Source organism: Balaenoptera physalus (assembly GCF_965194825.1).
Source record: "Balaenoptera physalus genome assembly, chromosome: 4".
Taxonomy (NCBI): domain Eukaryota; kingdom Metazoa; phylum Chordata; class Mammalia; order Artiodactyla; family Balaenopteridae; genus Balaenoptera; species Balaenoptera physalus.
Genome location: NC_138891.1, coordinates 65,003,656 through 65,021,048, shown reverse-complemented (window position 1 = coordinate 65,021,048; position 17,393 = coordinate 65,003,656). Strand labels below are relative to the sequence as shown.

At 40.8% G+C, this 17,393-nt stretch overlaps 1 protein-coding gene across 3 annotated transcripts in view; it reads left to right on the top strand.

The window, feature by feature from the left end:
* Window positions 1-15,033, top strand: part of DGKG (diacylglycerol kinase gamma) — a 165,933-nt gene extending 150,900 nt beyond the window's left edge. For all 3 annotated transcript variants that reach the window (XM_082461454.1, XM_082461453.1, XM_082461452.1), the window contains one exon: window positions 8,612-15,033. In XM_082461454.1, the coding sequence (XP_082317580.1) occupies window positions 8,612-8,710 (99 nt within the window). In that variant the 3' untranslated portion in view covers window positions 8,711-15,033. The remainder of the gene's footprint in view (window positions 1-8,611) is intronic.
* The last annotated feature ends 2,360 nt before the right edge of the window (window positions 15,034-17,393 follow it).

Below are 17,393 nucleotides of genomic sequence, written 5' to 3'. Positions count from 1 at the left end.
ACACTGGGAGACACCAGTTCCAAAACCAAAGGAGACATAGACCCGTCTTCAAAGAGCTTATGGTTCTAGATGGTGAATTCTAAGGCTTCATCTACAGTATCCTTGAGAGCCTCAGCTTGAATCACTCAGTGGCAAGGAACTTACCACCCCAAAAAGAAGACTGTTCCACGGATGAACAAGCCTAATCACTAGAAAGTGCTTCTTTATATGGCAGCCAAATTTGCACACTTACCGCCAAACTTCCACCTAGTTGCTGTGACCACCGGGGCTCCTGGGGGAGAATTCCCACAGTGCACAGACACACTGCACCCCAGGTGCACCTGCAGCCCCGAGGACCCACCTGAAAGCTCCCCTGAAAAGGTAACCACACGGGTTATCTATTTTGTTTATGGCATTTCTGTGAGCCATATTACCCAGCACCTAGCACTGTGCCTGGTTTGTTTGTAATAGTTGCACAATAATATTAATATTTGTTTAGCAATGAATAAAGGATTGAACAAACAAAAATCAAGGGAACAACCCCAGTCCCTGACTTACCATACCTTTGTTAGCAGTTTGTTCTCAGAAACGCAGCTAGAAATTCCATGGCAAAGAGAAACCACTGTCCTGGTGTCCAGGGCCCAGGGTGTTCACTGGGATACTACATTAGTAACATCCTCAATACTATCGTGAGGATGCAAATCTCAAGACAGAAGTTGTGTTTCTGAGCTTCCTCACTCTAGTGGAGTATTCAGATACCTCGATAACCTGCTATTTGGAGCCCTTCAGAACATCAAGTTGTCTTCTAGAAAAGAGGTTTTCATAAGACAGTTACTAGGTTTGAATTGTAGGTTTATTTCTATAATTCTTTGTTCCATGTAACTTCTACAAATTGTAAAATTAGTCCCTAGAGACAGAGACTTTAGAAATGTCATCTTTTATAAAGATTATCAAAAGTAGAAGTTTTTCTGCAAAATCTTACCTCAATCTTTTGGTTTCTATGAAGTCTAAGAAAAGGATGAGAACACACTACAGCAAAACCTAATATCTTACCACCTTGTTAGAGTTGGGAAGGATGGAGGGAATTTGTACTACTTATAATTTTGATGGAGCTGAATTAAGAAACATCTATCCAAGCTCCTCCTGTCTCCTAAAAGAAAGAAAAAAAAAAAAAAAGGCTGGAAGAAAGCAAATCCTCGGCCACCTAGCTCAGTAGTATCTGGAAACTGGACTGCTTTCCTCCAGATCCAAGCACTGGTTTTAAAATAGCCAGATACTCCTCCTATCCTCACTCTCTCTCCATGCCACCTTTTAGAGATTACAACTCACTTTGAAAAAAAGACTGTGACCCAATGATTTTTATGGTGTTCAGTCTGTGGAAGGTATGTTAGTCAGCTCAGGCTGCCCTAACAAAATACCACAGACTGGGTGGCTTAAACAACATAGTCTTTCATAGTTCTGGAGGCTGGAAGTCCAAGATGAAGGTGCCGGCAGGGTTGCTTTCTGGTGCGGCCTTTCTTCTTGACTTGCAGGCAATGGCCTTCTCACCTTGTCCTCACATGGCCTTTTCACTGTGTGCATTCACTCCTGATGTCTCTTCCTATTATATGGACACCGGTCCTATTGGATTCGGGCCCCCACCCTTATGACTCCATTTAACCTTAATTACCTCCTTAAAGGCCATATCTCCAAATGCCCTCACATTGGAGGTTAGGGCTTCAACATACGAATTTTGGGGCATGGAGGTGGGAACACAATTCGGTCCGCAGCAGAAGGTAACAGAAAGTCATTCTTAAACTTGAAAGAGTTAAAACAAAAGCACCCTTTTTGAATAATTTTCCTGAAGGCACATACTATGAAGTGATTCCGAATTGAAGGCTTAATGATGGGACAGCACAGCAACAAAAGAACTTTTGGTAAAAATTAAAACCAGTTAAATTAGAATAAAGTAAAAAAAAAAACTGTTAAATATGGTTATGCAACTGAATGCAAATGGCAAAAATCATTCTTTGAAAGAGAAGATATAGAATATAAACATTCATAACTTGGATCCCAAACCTAAAGTTATGTTCACCAAGGCTGAAAGCATGTGGGAGACATTGTTGAAAGAATAGTAAAAATGTTAAATTTTTCACTGTCTCTCTTCACTTTGATAATTACAGGATGTAAATCTGAAGAAAACTTTAATAACTAGATAATTACTAGTGACACTAAAAACAGGGCACACACCTTTCGAATCTGGGAGAATTTAAAGTTAATGAACCCTGTCAGTGTAGCACAAGACGAAGTGAATAACAAGCAAACATTTAAAAATTTTTTGATTAAGATAAAAGAGGTTAAGGCTAAATATATCAATAATGACAAAAAAATATAAATGTGCTAAAGTCCCCTATTAAAAGTGTAAGACTCTCATATTGGGTTAAAAATTAAAATCCAATGATATACTTCTTATAAAGAGATACATCTAAAACAGAAAGACATGTATATATATCTTTTTATCTTATCCTTAACAAACATAGAGAAATTAAAAGTAAGAAGTGATAATTTGGGGCAAACTAACCTTCCAACATGCCAAAAGCATAAAGTGGAATAAAAATGTCACTTTTTATTTAATAAAAAGTACTCTCAATTTTGAGATATAATGGTCATAAAATTTTAGTTGTTTAATAACAGAATCAAAATATATACTGTGAAAATCAGTATAGATGTATATTCTGAGAAAAATACATATATAAAAAATTGACAGAAAGACAGGTATTGAAAGGCTTTAAAATATTTGTTTCTGTCTTTGAGGTCAAGCTGTAAAAAAAGTAAATGACATAAAACTTGGATTTTAAAAAAACAAGCTCATAGGTATGGAGAACAGATTGGTGGTTGTCAGAGGTGGGGGTAGGGGGAGCAGGGTGGGTGAGACGGGTGAAGGGGGTAAAAAGGTACAAACTTCCAATTATAAAATAAGTTAAGTCCTGGGATGTGATATACAGCAGAGTGACTATAGTTAATAACACTGTATTGTATGTTTGAAAGCTGCTAAGTAACTCTTAAAAGTTCCCATCACAAGAAAACATTTTGTAACTATGATAACAGATGTTAACTAGACTTATTGTGGTGATCATTTCACAATATATACAAATATCAAATCATTAAGTCGTACACCTGAAACTAATATAATGTCATATGTCAATTATACCTCAATTTAAAAATTAAACTTGGATGAAATAACTATGCCTTAAATAATTAAATATCTCATTTCTTCAAGGGTTCATAGGATATTTACTAAAATAGATCATAAACTAGTTCACAAAGAAAACATATATATAAAATCCAGAAGCAGAAATTATAAAGGTTGTTTTATGTGACCACAAAGCAATAAAACTAGAAATTAATAATAGAAGATTAAATGAATAAATAAAATCCAATCAATCACTCAGAGATTTTTAAATTCTCCTAAAGAATAATAGATTTAAGAGGCGATCAAAGCTAACATTATTGACTATTTAAAAAATAATAAAAATGAGAAGGCTCACATTCAAACCTTATAGAATATAGCCTAAATTGTATTTGGAAGTAAATTCAGAGTCTCATATACTTCCATCATTTGAAAAGGAAAAAAATGTAATGAATAATCCCCAAATTAAAAGAATAATAAAACAAACTTAGGAGAAGCAGAAGGAAGAAAATAAAGATAAAATTAGAAATTAAACAATTAAAAAACAGGAAAATCTAGAACTAGTTCTTTAAACATGTCAAATGTTTGAAAACTTAATTTTAAAAAGAGAAAAAGAAGAACAGATTAGAGATATTAAAATATTTAATACATATGTAATATAAATATAAATATGGTAATGGTTTTATTTAATAAGATATTATATGACATATATATAGTTTTACCTTGATTCTAATAAACTTGAACATCTTATAAAAATCCTAGGCAACCTTAATAAAATGAAAAATGTTTTCAAAGAATTACATCCACAATGATCTTAAAACAGATGATCTTACTGGTGAGTTCTTCCATATTATTAGGGAATAAATATTTATGTAAACTGTTCCATAGAACAAAGATAGAAAGCTACCCAATCCATTTGATAAAATTAAGACAGATACAAAAACCTAACAAAAACTATGCTTAAAAATAGAAAACTACAGACCAATCTCAAATATGAACATGATACAAAAATTATAAAGTATCGGCAGATAGAATTGAACAATATATTAAAAGAATCATTCACTCCTCAAGAAGAATATATCAAAGGAATGCGAAGATGTCTTCTTATATAAGTTTGGATAGAAAAATCACATGATAATATGAATAGATGACCCCAAAATACTCAATTACATTCAACATTTCTGATTTTTAAAGATGAAAACTCAGACCAGAAAGGCACTTCCTCAAAAGAAAAAAACAGAAAAAAATCTCCTTTTTTTTTGGCCGTGCTACGCAGCATGCAGGATCTTAGTTCCCTGACCAAGGATCGAACCCGTGCCCCCTGCAGTGGAAGCATGGAGTCCTAACCACCAGACCACCAGAGAAGTCCCGAAAAATATCTATCTTAAACCAATGAGTAATATTTTATGTAACACACTAGCGGAATTCTCATTAAAATCATGGGTAAGACATGTGTGCTAATGTTATTTGGAAGTTCTAACCAGTGCAAAACACATGAAGCAGAGAAGAAATATAACTATTTGGAAAAGAATCAAAACTGTCATTATTTGCAGATAATATAGTTATGTATATAGAAAGCTAATAAAATCAACTGAAAACCTCATAGGTTAAATTATTTCAATGAAGCTGTACAGAAAGATAGACAAAAGTTAATAGCTTTTGTACATACCAGCAATAACCAATCAGAGGAATATAATAGAAAAAATTTAAGTATTATAATGGCAACAGACAAAAACAAAATACCAAACTGAATTGTGAAAAATAGATGAAGAAGATTTCAAGACTTAAGTAATATTTTTTAAAAGATTTGAATTTAGAAACATCCTATGTTTCTAAATAGGGACTCCCAGACAAAATTCTAATGCAGTTTTTTTTACTTGACAAAACAATGCAATAGCTAAGGCATTTTATAAAAGAGCTGTGAAGAAGGACCTCCCACAAGATATTAAAATAGTTATAAAGCCACAGCAATTGACGCAATATTGGATAGATAATAGTACAGAAGAGAGCCCTAAGAAACCCTAGTATACATAAAAACTAATGAAGGAGAGAAGATCATAAACTAATTTGAAAGTAATGGACTGTTTAACATATGGTATCCAAGAAATTGCCTGTTTGGGAAAGTGCCATTATACAGTCGGCCCTCCACATCCATGGGCTTCGCATCCTTGGGTTCAACCAACCTTGAATAGAAAATATTGAGGAAAAAAAATTCCAGAAAGTTCCAAAAAGCAAAACTAGAATTTGCTGTATGCTGGCAACTATTTACATAGCATTTACATTATACTTACAACTATTTACATAGCGTTTACGCTGCATTAGGTATTATAAGTAATCTAGAAATGATTAAAGTATACGGGATGTGCATAGGTTATATGCAAATACTATACCATCTTACACAAGAGACTTGTATAGAACCAGCATCCATGGATTTTGGTATTGCCAGGGGTCCTGGAACCAATTCCCTATGGATACCAAGGGATAACTGTATAGTAACCTCTCACCTCAAAGTATACTCCAAAAAAAAACCAAAAAATCTCCAATTCCATTAAAGAATTAAATGTTACTTACCTAGGGAAGGGGAAAATGGGTGACTATTATTACACTATGAGCAAGGACTTTCTAAGGAAAATGTGATATGTTTAACTGTTAACAAATTTTCTCTGTAATAAAACAGAAAACTAAGAGCATGGGGCTGCTGTCCCTAGTGCTTGCCAGATGTTATAAATGTGATGAAGGGTTTTTAAGACAATCATACAGACTTTAATAAATTGCCTGACCAGAGACGTTTGGGTTCTAACTACAGAAATGTGGGATGCTCTCTTTCCATCAGGGGTTGAAAAGGCAGATTTAACCACATCCAACTACCTCCTAAAATGGGATCTTACCTATTTAACCCACTAGCCCCTCCTAATTTGAGGATGAGGGGGTAAGATACTGACATTTCTTTGACTCGAGATGAGGACATGATCTCATACTTCTTGCCCCCAGTGTATGTACATACAGTGAACTCCCAGTTATCTGTAGAACTAGAATCCACAAACCACATCAAAACCTCACGTTACCCAGCATCTCCAAACTCCTGCCCCATCAAGACCTTTGTCAAAACTGCTGAAAACCCAAATGAAAGGGCTTTGAGTTTCACCTCCTCCCCTTTGCCCTGGAGGTGCTAACAAGCAAATAAACTGGTCAGCTAGAGGGAGAAAAAGGAGAATCAAGGATCTTGCACGGTCTAAAAAAATGGGCTCCATCAGTGGGAAATGTAAACGGTGCCACAGCTGCCACTCTCTGTCCCAAGCACGGCCCGCTCCACTGCCAGAACATTCCCCCATTCTTCTTGGCTGTGCTAACTAGTCAGTACTTCCATAGCAGGTACAGGCTCTGCGCTGGCTCAGGGAATACCAAGGTGAATAAGGTGAATGTCTTCTTCCCCTCGGGGCTCCTGTGCTCCGGAGTGGGACAAGGCTTACCACAGGAAATGTGCCACAAATCACTACCATCAGATGGGGCTAAATTGCACACCACAGATAAGTGCCTCACTTCCCTGAATTCTGAGATAAAGACAATGCCCATAAAAAGGCACATAACACAAAACGGTACTTGATGTGTGTCGGTGTGCTCCCCTGATGACTACCACAAAACAGAGAGACTTGCTCCCCTCCTAGATTTCCAGGCTGATGGAAACCAACCTAACAGTCGTTTTCAGCTTCCTTCCCCCAGGTTATGTTCATTCCCCACAATGACTTTTGGCCCCATCTTTTTCTTTCTATATCCTGGGGCCTTATAAATTTAAACCTGGCTTGCAGTAGAACCCTCTTAGCCAGACTCTTCCCAGCTCCAGCTCATCTTGACAACAGCTATTGAATAATTCCCTTCAAACTCTTTTCTTCATGTTATCCTCCAGCTTAAAAAGTTATCATGGTTCCCCACTACCTCATATTAAGCCCAATCTCTGCTGCCTCCTTCCCTTTAAAGCCCTATTCCAACTGGCCCACCTGTATCCCTGGCCTCATTTCTCATCCTTTGGTCCACACTCAACCAGCTGGTATGTAGCCCCTCAACCTAGTGCCTTCCCTTTCTCTTTCACCAACACGTTTTCTTCCCTTCCTTTCAGATCTTAAAATTCTTCCTCGATGGCTCCATTCAGGTTCTTCTCATTCCTTACCTAACTTCTTTTTGACACCACTTGGCTTATCCTACATTTAAACTTGTTGATGGGTCTCTCTCTTCAAGAGTTCTTCTGTTGTCCTCTAGGGTCACACCGTCATTTCAGTAGGTGGTAAAACTCATGAGAACAGGTTCATAGATTGTGTTTCTTTTGACAAGCATCTTTCTCCTCCTCCAGTGTAAGATAAATTATTTAACTGGTGCATTCCATTTTACAGTTTACATTGGGCTTTTATTGACAGATTGTCATTTGATCTTCACAACAACTTTGTGAGAAAAATAGAATAAATGCTACTATCCTCATTTTACGGTTCCGCAAGCACTGCTTCTGAAGGCTAAATGATTTGTCCAAAGGTTCACAGCAAAGAAGGGGGAGTCCTAGGACCCAAACCCAGGTCTTTGAATCCTAAGTGCCTCTTGTTCCCACATCATCTTCCTACTTGATAAATGTTGCTGGACTGACAATGCAGATTATCAGCGCATCAGTGTCACCAGGCCACGTTAAAATAGGGAGTAAGCATTTTGAAGCCATACCCTGAGGGTAGGGTTGGGAAGAAAGACCAAAAAATGAGAATTCACCAGTGTCTTTCATTTCCAATTGACTTAAAGTTTGCAGGAGAAGGCACTCATTAAACCTAAAATTCAAACAAAAATAAAAGCTTTTAAAAGAAACTTGGATCTCCCCTAGAAGACTAAGAAAAGAGGAAACGCCTAAGAGACTCCCTTGGAAACTTTCCACCTGAGTAGCGCTTGGATCAGAGGTCAGACTGAAGCCCCTAGGTCAGTTTGGAGTTACTGGTTGACATCTCTGCACTGCCCGGGCAGGAATGGCCAGGAGCAGTGGAGGCGGGGAATCCAAAGAACTAGGCTCTAGCTGTTCTGGCCCTCTCTGTGCGACCTTAGGCTAATCCAAGGCTCAAGAGAGCCTTGAGATCTCCATTCCTTTATCTATCCTGCAGAGGGGTTGAATGAGATGGTCCCTGAGGTCTCCTCCGGCTGTGACATTCTGAGGGACTATGAATAGCAAGAACATGAGACAGGTGTGAGCTGATCGCCACGTGGGAAGCTCACACCTGTCTCTCCCCAGCGTTTCCGCCCCTTGCTTCCAGCAGTGCCAAACGCCAGGCCCAGTCAGGGTCCAGTTGCCAATTTTGAAGCTGTTCAAGGACAGTCGTCCTTCTGCACGGGGCTCCTTCCAGCCCGAAGCTGGCCTCCCTTCCTCTCTCTGCAGCTCACTCTTCCATAGGCTCCCAGGATTTGCAGGCCACTAATTCATTTCTGCCTCTTTGCTTTTAGATTAAAATTACTCACAAGAACCAAGTGCCTATGATGATGGGGCCCCCCCAGAAGAGCAGCTTCTTTTCTCTGAGGAGGAAGAGCCGTTCAAAAGACTAGACACTATGCCCAATGCCAGTTCAACCAAGAGAGAAGACAAGAAACTGAAGCACACACACACACATACACACCACACACACACACACACACACACACACACACTCTTCTCCAACCAGTGGAAGCCAAGCCACCGTTCAGGAAGAAGGCTTCACCCTGACATCCATTCTATTTCAACCATGGACACACTCCAACAGAACCAGTGCCGGCAGGACATTGTGAATGGACTTAGGGCCCTCCAGGGTGCAGCTGGCTCATGCAGCAACCTCCACTTTCCCAGAAGACCTTGAGCGGGACTTTCTGAGACTGAAGGAGAAACCCCCCCTTTCTTTCCACCAGCCCTGCAAGTTTCTTCGCCGCTCGCAAGGAGCAAGCTGCAGGTTTCCTGTCTAAGGGGAGATCGGATGTGGCCAAGGGAAAGAGCCTGCGTTCCAGGGGACGCTCACAAAGGTCCCTCTGTGAGGAGACAAAAACACCTCCGACTCTCAGATCGCAGCCCTTGGCAGGACTCAGCATACGCACGCTGGTTTCTCGGTTGTCCTTCGAGTGACAGCTTCTCCTGGAACTTGCTGAGGAGGCAGAAAGGCTGTGGAAAGCTGTGTTTCCCTTCTTGGTTCTGCGCACTCTCAGTGGGCACTGGTGATTTTCCTGAAGCCTTCTGGTGGCTGTGTGTTTGTTTAGAGCCGGCTCCAAGAGCCCCCAGAGCTGCCTACATAGCACACCTTAGATGTGGTATTTATTTTCTTAGTTCTGTGAACACCTGGGAGGGAAAGCAGAGAAACTGAGATTTATTTTTCAAATTGGTGTCATAATATTGTGTAAAAAGGGAAGAAAAAAAAAAAAAAAAACCACCCCCAGCTTCTTTCTTTTTCAAGCCACAGCGTGTTTCCTGTTTGAGTTCCAAGCCCTGGTGGCAGACTATTCCTGAAGGCAAAGAAGATGGGAGGGAAGGGCCTTTTGCTGAGACCAGGAGACAAGGCGTCAGGCAGTTCCCTCCTGCCTCTGCAACGACCACTCCCCGAGCACGACCTGGAGGCCCTACTGAAGGTCTTAGGTGTGTGTACATATATGTAGCATATATATATTTATATATACAAATATTTATTTACTGGTGGATTTTTCTGGATTGAAAAAAATATGCAGTACAAGAACAGAAAGTGGGAAAGAAAAAGAAGGCTCTGACTCCCTGTTTCTGCCATTTCATTGTCAAGGCACATTGCCCCGTGGTGATCATGAGATTTAAGGGAAATTAAAGTATCTCCTTATCATAAAGAGACTGAGAATTTCTATTCTAGATCCTCAAAACAACATGAAAGCTATGCTGGGCAGGATTTACTCTCCCATTTGTCAGATAAGGAAACTGAGTCTCGGAAAAGTTAAGAGACTTGTCCATGGTATCTTGGCTAATGTGGTTTGGGACTAGGTACCACTAAGAAGATATGTAATAGAGAAAAGAACCTACACATCTTGGAAAAGGGTCACTTCTGGTCACTGAGAAACGATTCCATTTGGATCCAGGTTGCCAGGGAGGAATGAACGTGTGGCACATGTGTGGACGGGACAAGCCCACATGAGAGAATGAGGCCTCCCAATACTTCCCAGAGACTCTCTCTGGCCTGCCCTGGTGAGAAGTTGGTCCAGGGTTGAAGGCAGTGGACAGATCTTCAAATTAAACTCTCCACATGTCATCTCATCATGGTCATCATAGTCTCTTAACCTAGAAACACCTCTGGCTGCCCGGATGACCTCAGTGGAGAGGCACAAGGAGGACAGAGGCACCTCAGCAAGGAGCTGCCAGCCAGTGCCCAGAGGGGCCTCAGCAGAGTTCACTGGGCTTCATTCAGCTGGCAACAGCATCACCGCCTTCCCCGAGGGCAAGTCTGTGGAGAGCTTTGTTGGTAGAAAGAAACATTCACCTCGGCACCTTTGGTCCTTCAGCCTCCATCCCCTCTGAGATTTCTGAAAAGGAAACCTGGACCCACTCGACGTCACTCCACTGAGCTCCCTCTAATCTCCTAACACTGGGTCAGGAACTTTGCACAAGGAAGGGAAAATTAAGATTGTGTGTACAAACTGATCCTAACTCTGAAAGAAGCAGTCATCTAGGACCGTCTAAGACAGAGATCTAGAGCCATCCTGTTCAACCTAACAGTTCAGAACACTGGGCAGGGGGAAAGCAGGCCACCTGAAGAATGTCCTGAATGATGGGCTCCTTGGGGATGGGACTAACAAGCTCAGAATGACAGCAGGTACTATCTTGGAAGCCACTTGATTCTGAAATGAAGGCAGGTTCAATTTGGGGGTCACTGATTCTAAGACATTTGCAGAAATTCTTGCATGTGTTTCAGCCTCAACCCCCCAAGATTGAGGCTTTTGAGACATGGCACTATCAACAGGTGAAAGTGATTCTTAGAGACTCACAAGTCAGAGACTGGCCCCTGCCTGCCCACTGTGGTGCACAGGACTGGCAGTGTTGCTTGAGAGACATGTCCCATGTCCTCCTTAAAGCCACAAAGTATAGCAAACATTGGTGGAATTGTACTTTCAATTTTGTAACCTCAGTAAGTCTGGTGGTGTTGTTTAATCTGACTTTGCAACTCATCCCTTAACTACTGGGACTGTGGTTTCTCACGGTGGAGTACCTCATCATAATGCTCCTCACAGCAACCCCCGACGTTGACAGAGACGATATTATTAGCCCCATCTAAATAATGAGGAAAACAAGGCTTACTATAATTTAGTGACTTCTCAAAGTTAGGCAGTCAGGGGAGAATCCTCCCTTATTCCTCATCCCATTCTGATTCTGGCCATGCCCCAGACATGTTCTCACCTGCCCCCACAGTTCTACCCCTCTAGCAGTAAAAAGAATGAAACAGGAAGTCTTCAATACATTATGTTGTCCCTGGACTAATGGGCTAGGCGTTGCATCTCATTATGACTTGGTCTTTGTAGGTTTCCTCCAGTGAGTTGAGAATGGAGACAGACTTAGTAGAATGATTATATTTCAGGTCAGAGACCAGCTCCTTTCAAGAGAGTTCTTTCCACAGATGGAAAAGATATGTTAAAATTGCCAAATAAATTAGGAAATACTTGGCAGAATCTGGAAGAACCTCCAGACTGGCGTTACATAACATGCATATACATTATACATATGGACATTATATAAGGTGACATAGTACTTAATGTGCTGTATATATTATGTAAATTACATATTTGTGAGTAATCATGATAAATATAGAGACCCACTAATCACTTTTTTACACATACCCAGTGACAGATTAGGAAGTTACTTTGCCAGAGAGTCTTAAAACTTACTCTCTCCTGCTGCTTTGGTTCCAACTCCTGCCAAAAATAATTGCATCAACTTTTCCCATCTCTAGCCCCCTCTCCTCTTAGCCAAAACCCTCAGTCCTAGCTAGGCTGTACCTTCCGTGGAACACTACCATGATTGAGATCCATAAAAATAGATTCTGGGGATGGGAAGGATCTAGACTCCCAGATTCCCTGTGTCACCGACCTACACCCCAAGGCTCCCAGGCAGATGGATGTCTAATGCTGATATTAAAGGGAGAGAGAAGGGGAGAGAGGAAGAGTCTACCAACCCTCCAAGGAAGGAAACTTCAGTGTTCCTTGGCCACCAGTCCCAGGATCTGACCATAATCAATCAGGAAGTTATTTCAAAAGTCTAGTTTAAGTTTCTGCAGCATATCTGAAACCATAATTTCCTAAAATGTGTTTCACACAATACTAGTATCCATAAAATGCTCCATGAACAAAAGAGTTCTGTGGTCAAGTACTAGATCCCCTTCTAGAAGAAATGGTGGGCTTTGATTTGTCTCTTGACGTCCACTGATTAGAAACACTGCCTTAAGCCCACCATTTCTTCTTTTTGTTCTCCGTGGAGATGGGAACATGGAATTAACCATCCTCTGCAATAAGATTCCATAAAGTACTTTTCTAGGACAAGGAACTTCTCTTCTTAAGACACTCTTTCTAGTTTCTTCTGAGATTGTTTAACTGCTTTTATCGTTCCCCTCTACGTGTCTTCAAGCAAGAATCAAGGATCTGGCCTCTTTGCTTCCTGAGTAGAGAAGGGATTGGGGAAAAATTAAGGGGAAAACAGGATAGCTGCCAGGGGTCAGATTTCATCTGTGTAGACCTAGAGGACAGAACCAGGTCTAAAGAACACAGTTGTGGAAAGGATCGATGTTTATTCAATTTAATGACCGCTCTTGGAGCTAGCTGGCCGAATATGGAAAGAGCTGACTTGTGAGGGAATGAACAGCCACCTGCTCTTATAGGAAGAGCCTTGACCTAGTTGAGGAGGAACAAGCGGTGATTGATCTACCTTGTTTAAAAGCTGTTGAAACTATTTTTGTAGGCATCAGTGTTAAATCAATAGGTCTAGTACTTCCTTTTGAGCAGCAAACCTCAGTGTCCATTGTTTTCTGAAAGAGTGAAAGATGACTCCCAGAGAGATTTCTGGATCAGAAAATAATATTCATAAAGTACTTTTCTAAAGTACTTTTCTCCTTGTTCTAGAAAAGTACTTTCTGGTCTAACTGGTACTGACCAGTTAGACCACACTTGTACATGGCGGGATTGACCAGAATCATTGGCGCCCTCAAGGGCAGCTAGTGGTGGTGGTGATCTTTCCTTGGCAGCTCTGAAAGTTAAAGGAATGAGTTACAGTGTTAAGCCCAAAAGAGATTTTGCATTTCTGTTGGTGTTCATATTAGCAGTTTGGAACTGTTCTCCTAGTCACGAGTACCAGACCTGCATCCGACTTGCAATAAATAGCAAGGAAAAAGAAACTATCCTACACCTCAAATATCAGTCAAGTTTTGCATAAAACAGGTGAACAGAATTGTGTAGAATTTCACACGGGGCCATCATTTTTAGCTCACTTTAACGTTCCACCATACTCAATTACATCTTTTAAATTTCTACTATAGAAAGAAAACAGGAAAGGGAATTCTCATTTATGGCTTGCTGAGTACAAGGCACTGTGTCAAGGCCTTTTCATGTGCTATCCCATTTAATCCTCATGATCTGGGCATTTTGCTTGTTTCACAGAAAAAGGAGTTAGTGCATAGAAAGGTGAAGTACCTTGTCCAAGGTCAAACAGATAGCAAGTCGTAGAGCAAAGACTTGACATGGGTCTGTCTTACATCAACATTTATGCTTTTTCTACTATATTTTAATGCCTTTAACCTTCTTATCTCACTATTTCCAACCCTACCATCATCCTAGGTGAGATTACACAGCAGTGAAAAATCGATGTCCTATCTGGTCAACCTCTGTATGGCCATCTACTCATGTTCCTACTGAAGAACTTCCAGTGCTTGCTCATATGGAAACTCAACAACCTCCATGGGCAGCTAGAACCCAAAACTTCACCCTTGCAATCAAACTGGCAGCCATCCCTTAATCCTCAATGTTTCACATTCTAGCTGATTGAGAATCGTTTCCCAAGGCACACCTAATGGATTTTTCTATTCAGCTCTGTGAGTAGGAGAGCAGCAAGCAGCCTTCTCAGACTTAAATGCCCTGGTCAGCAGTGCCTGGCCTGCACGGGGAAGGATAGCTAGGGTTGTGGAAGGGAGCCTCCAGCAAGAAGGCTCTGCATGTGATCCTCATTAGTGATAGACGTGGGCTGGGCCATCTGTGTTCCACGGGAGAACAGAATGGCAGGCTGCCTTTCAGATGCCAAGAGATGCTATCTAATGGCAAGATCCAGAGAGCTCAAAACTCAGAGAGACATCTTTCCTCCTGGGCATCTCTGTGGGAAACCAGGGACACAGAAAACCACGGGGTTTTGGAAACTAGCTGCTTAACTTACAGGGCATTTCACCCTTGCTACCACTTCATTCTTCATGTTCATGGTGGAAGCCAACGAGCAGAGCCCTGCAGACTTACCTGCTAACTAAACTCCCTGAGATGGATCCCAAGCTGAACCTATGTTATCTTGGAATCTGTAGACGCAATGGCAGGTGCCTTATAGCAAGGCACCAGGGTTTGCGATTAAGCCTCCGAGTCTCCCAGGGGTCAGGAAACACTACAGGTAGAAGAGACCATTTAATTGGATGCTCAGTGAAGATTCTAGAGGAATAATCATAAAACTTAGAGTACTCGTCTAAATGGGTCAAATTAGAAAATGCAGTTTGGAAGCAAAGAGGATAACATCTAACCCAGTATCAAGCATGTAGCAGGTAATGAGTAAATACTTGTTGAATGAATGAATAGCTAAAATGGGTATCTGTCCTTCTACCCTGGAATGGGTAGGGGAAAGCGGGTAGAAGGGATTAAAGCTTTTTAACTAACAACTCAGAAACTTGAAACCACAGGATGTAGAGGGAGCTCATGAGGGCCTTTAACTACTCAGACATCTGTTGAGTGATGGATACAGCTAAATACGGATCATCAAAGGGCTTTCTAGGTCACATGGAGGGCAGCTTCATGATTCAGAAAATATGAAATTCAACTTGGACAAAAAGACAGAAATATTTGCAGTCTACTTCTGAGAGGTCAGGTCGGAACTGACAAAACAAAAAAAGACAGCACAGAAGTGGAATTACAACACAGTAAGAGATCAGCATAATAAGATACAGACTCATGAGATGAAAAGAGATAGAGAACTGGGTTTTCTAGCAGGTTTATTTGGGCAAGGGAGATGAGCCTGAACACTCAGTCCAAAAATGGAAGAAAGGACTGAGAAATCCTTTTTTCTTAAAAAAGCTTAACGTTGAGTTCATGGTAAAATGGAAATGTCCAGGCATTGATGAAATGGTTATTAAATAACAACTATCATTTATTGTCCAGTCCAAAGCCTATTGCTTTTATGACCACTTTTAAACTTCACCAGAACCTTATGAAGTCAGAGCTATACGGTTCCCCATTGGACAAATGAGGAAACAGAGCAAATCTCATGGGGCAGATCTGGGATTCAGATCTGTCAGGATCTGCCTTTCAGAGCCCATGTTCGTGCTGGCAGTGCCCTGGCTGAGGCCACTGAGCTTCAAGCACGGTGACAGGGATTTACTACACCCAAACCCACCCCCACCCCACCCCTGTGCATGATTACTTCCTTCTCAAAATGAAATCCAAGTCCCTCCCCTCCCCCTTCCACAGAGCTGGAGTGGAAACGGCATTAGCTTGGGCGCAGTGGCACGGTGGCCAGAGCAGGTCTGGGCGGCAGCAAGTCCATACACGTCTTGCCCACCTCCCTTAGGCCCTCTCTCCCAGGCACAGTGGGGCCGCCTCCTAAGACACCGATCAGAGAACAGAGCACCAACGCGAACACCTTGGTGTTCAGCCAGATCAGAGTATTCACAAAATATTAAAGATCGTATTAAAAGACACACAGAGGCAACATCAAAGGTCCAGTGAAGTGAGGTCGGGCAGTCAAACATCAGAATTTAGTACCTGATATCTAAAGGTGGGATGGAGACTTGAAGTGTCCTTTTAAAAATGTGTTGAGTGAATCATAATTTGGAGTAAAAAGACTGCTTCTAGAAAAATGCAAAAAAACTTTTTCCCTTCCAAAAAAAAATTATTTTTAAAATGGAATCTTCGCAAGAATTACAAGTGAGGGGCAATAAAAATGGTAATTTCTTTTTATGTTAGATAATACCAAAAAAAAGAATTTATAAATGTCACAATATAAGTGGCAATCCAGAGAAAGATTCCAGAAAGTCTGCTGTGGAGGGACTAAACAACAGTACTTTCAAAGTAATTAATGAACTTTATTTTTCTTGTCCTTTTCTTTAAAGAAAAAAAAAAAAAACTGGTACCAAGTGGTTACCAGAAAATGGCATGATCTTCAAGAAAAGAAAAATTTTCCTGGTGAATATTTCCTCTCTCCCCAACATCCTTGAGGTAAAAAGGTTGAGAACTAGAGCTTTTAACTTAGAGAACCATCCGTGCATGGAAGGTGTTAATGATAGACGATGTCATTGAATTGCTGTGTGGAGTTGGCTGTCATCACACTGTGCTACCACGAGGCATTAATGTAATGATCATAAACTTACGAGGACTAAGCAATTCCCACTCCCATCCTCCCCATCAGCCTCCTGCAGCTCCCACCCCCAGTTACATATACTTCCTGGAATTAGACCATCTGGGAATAATTTCTATTATGACAATTTTCAAACATACAGAAAAGTAGAGCCATAAGTATAATGAGAACCCATAGACCCATCACTTAGATTCAACAGTTGTTATCATTTTGCCATATTTGCTTCATCTTTTTTTCTACTGGAATACTTTAAATTATAGATGTCATGACACCTCACACCATAATATTACACATACAGCATTATGGGGGATCCCTTCTTAAGTGTTAAACGTTGTGTGTATCATCCATGTTGCTGAAGGAAGATTTCAGGGTGTTGTGCATCTGAGCTCAGTCATTTCTCAACTGACTGAATCCAGTTGTCACAAGTAGACGTTAACCAGGACATTGCTCTGTCACTGATAGGAGAAAGTTTTGGGTGGAACCCAAGGAAGATCTTACCTGTATTCAAAACATTCCTGATTGACCTGGAAAGAGGAAGGTGAACAGCACGTTAACTAAATTCTCAAAAGACACTAAATCGGGGAGTGTTATAAGCACTGATGATGCCAGAGAGAAAACGCAAAGCACTTGGAGGAGTTAGAAATGTACCTGAAGGATGCGTGTTCTAAT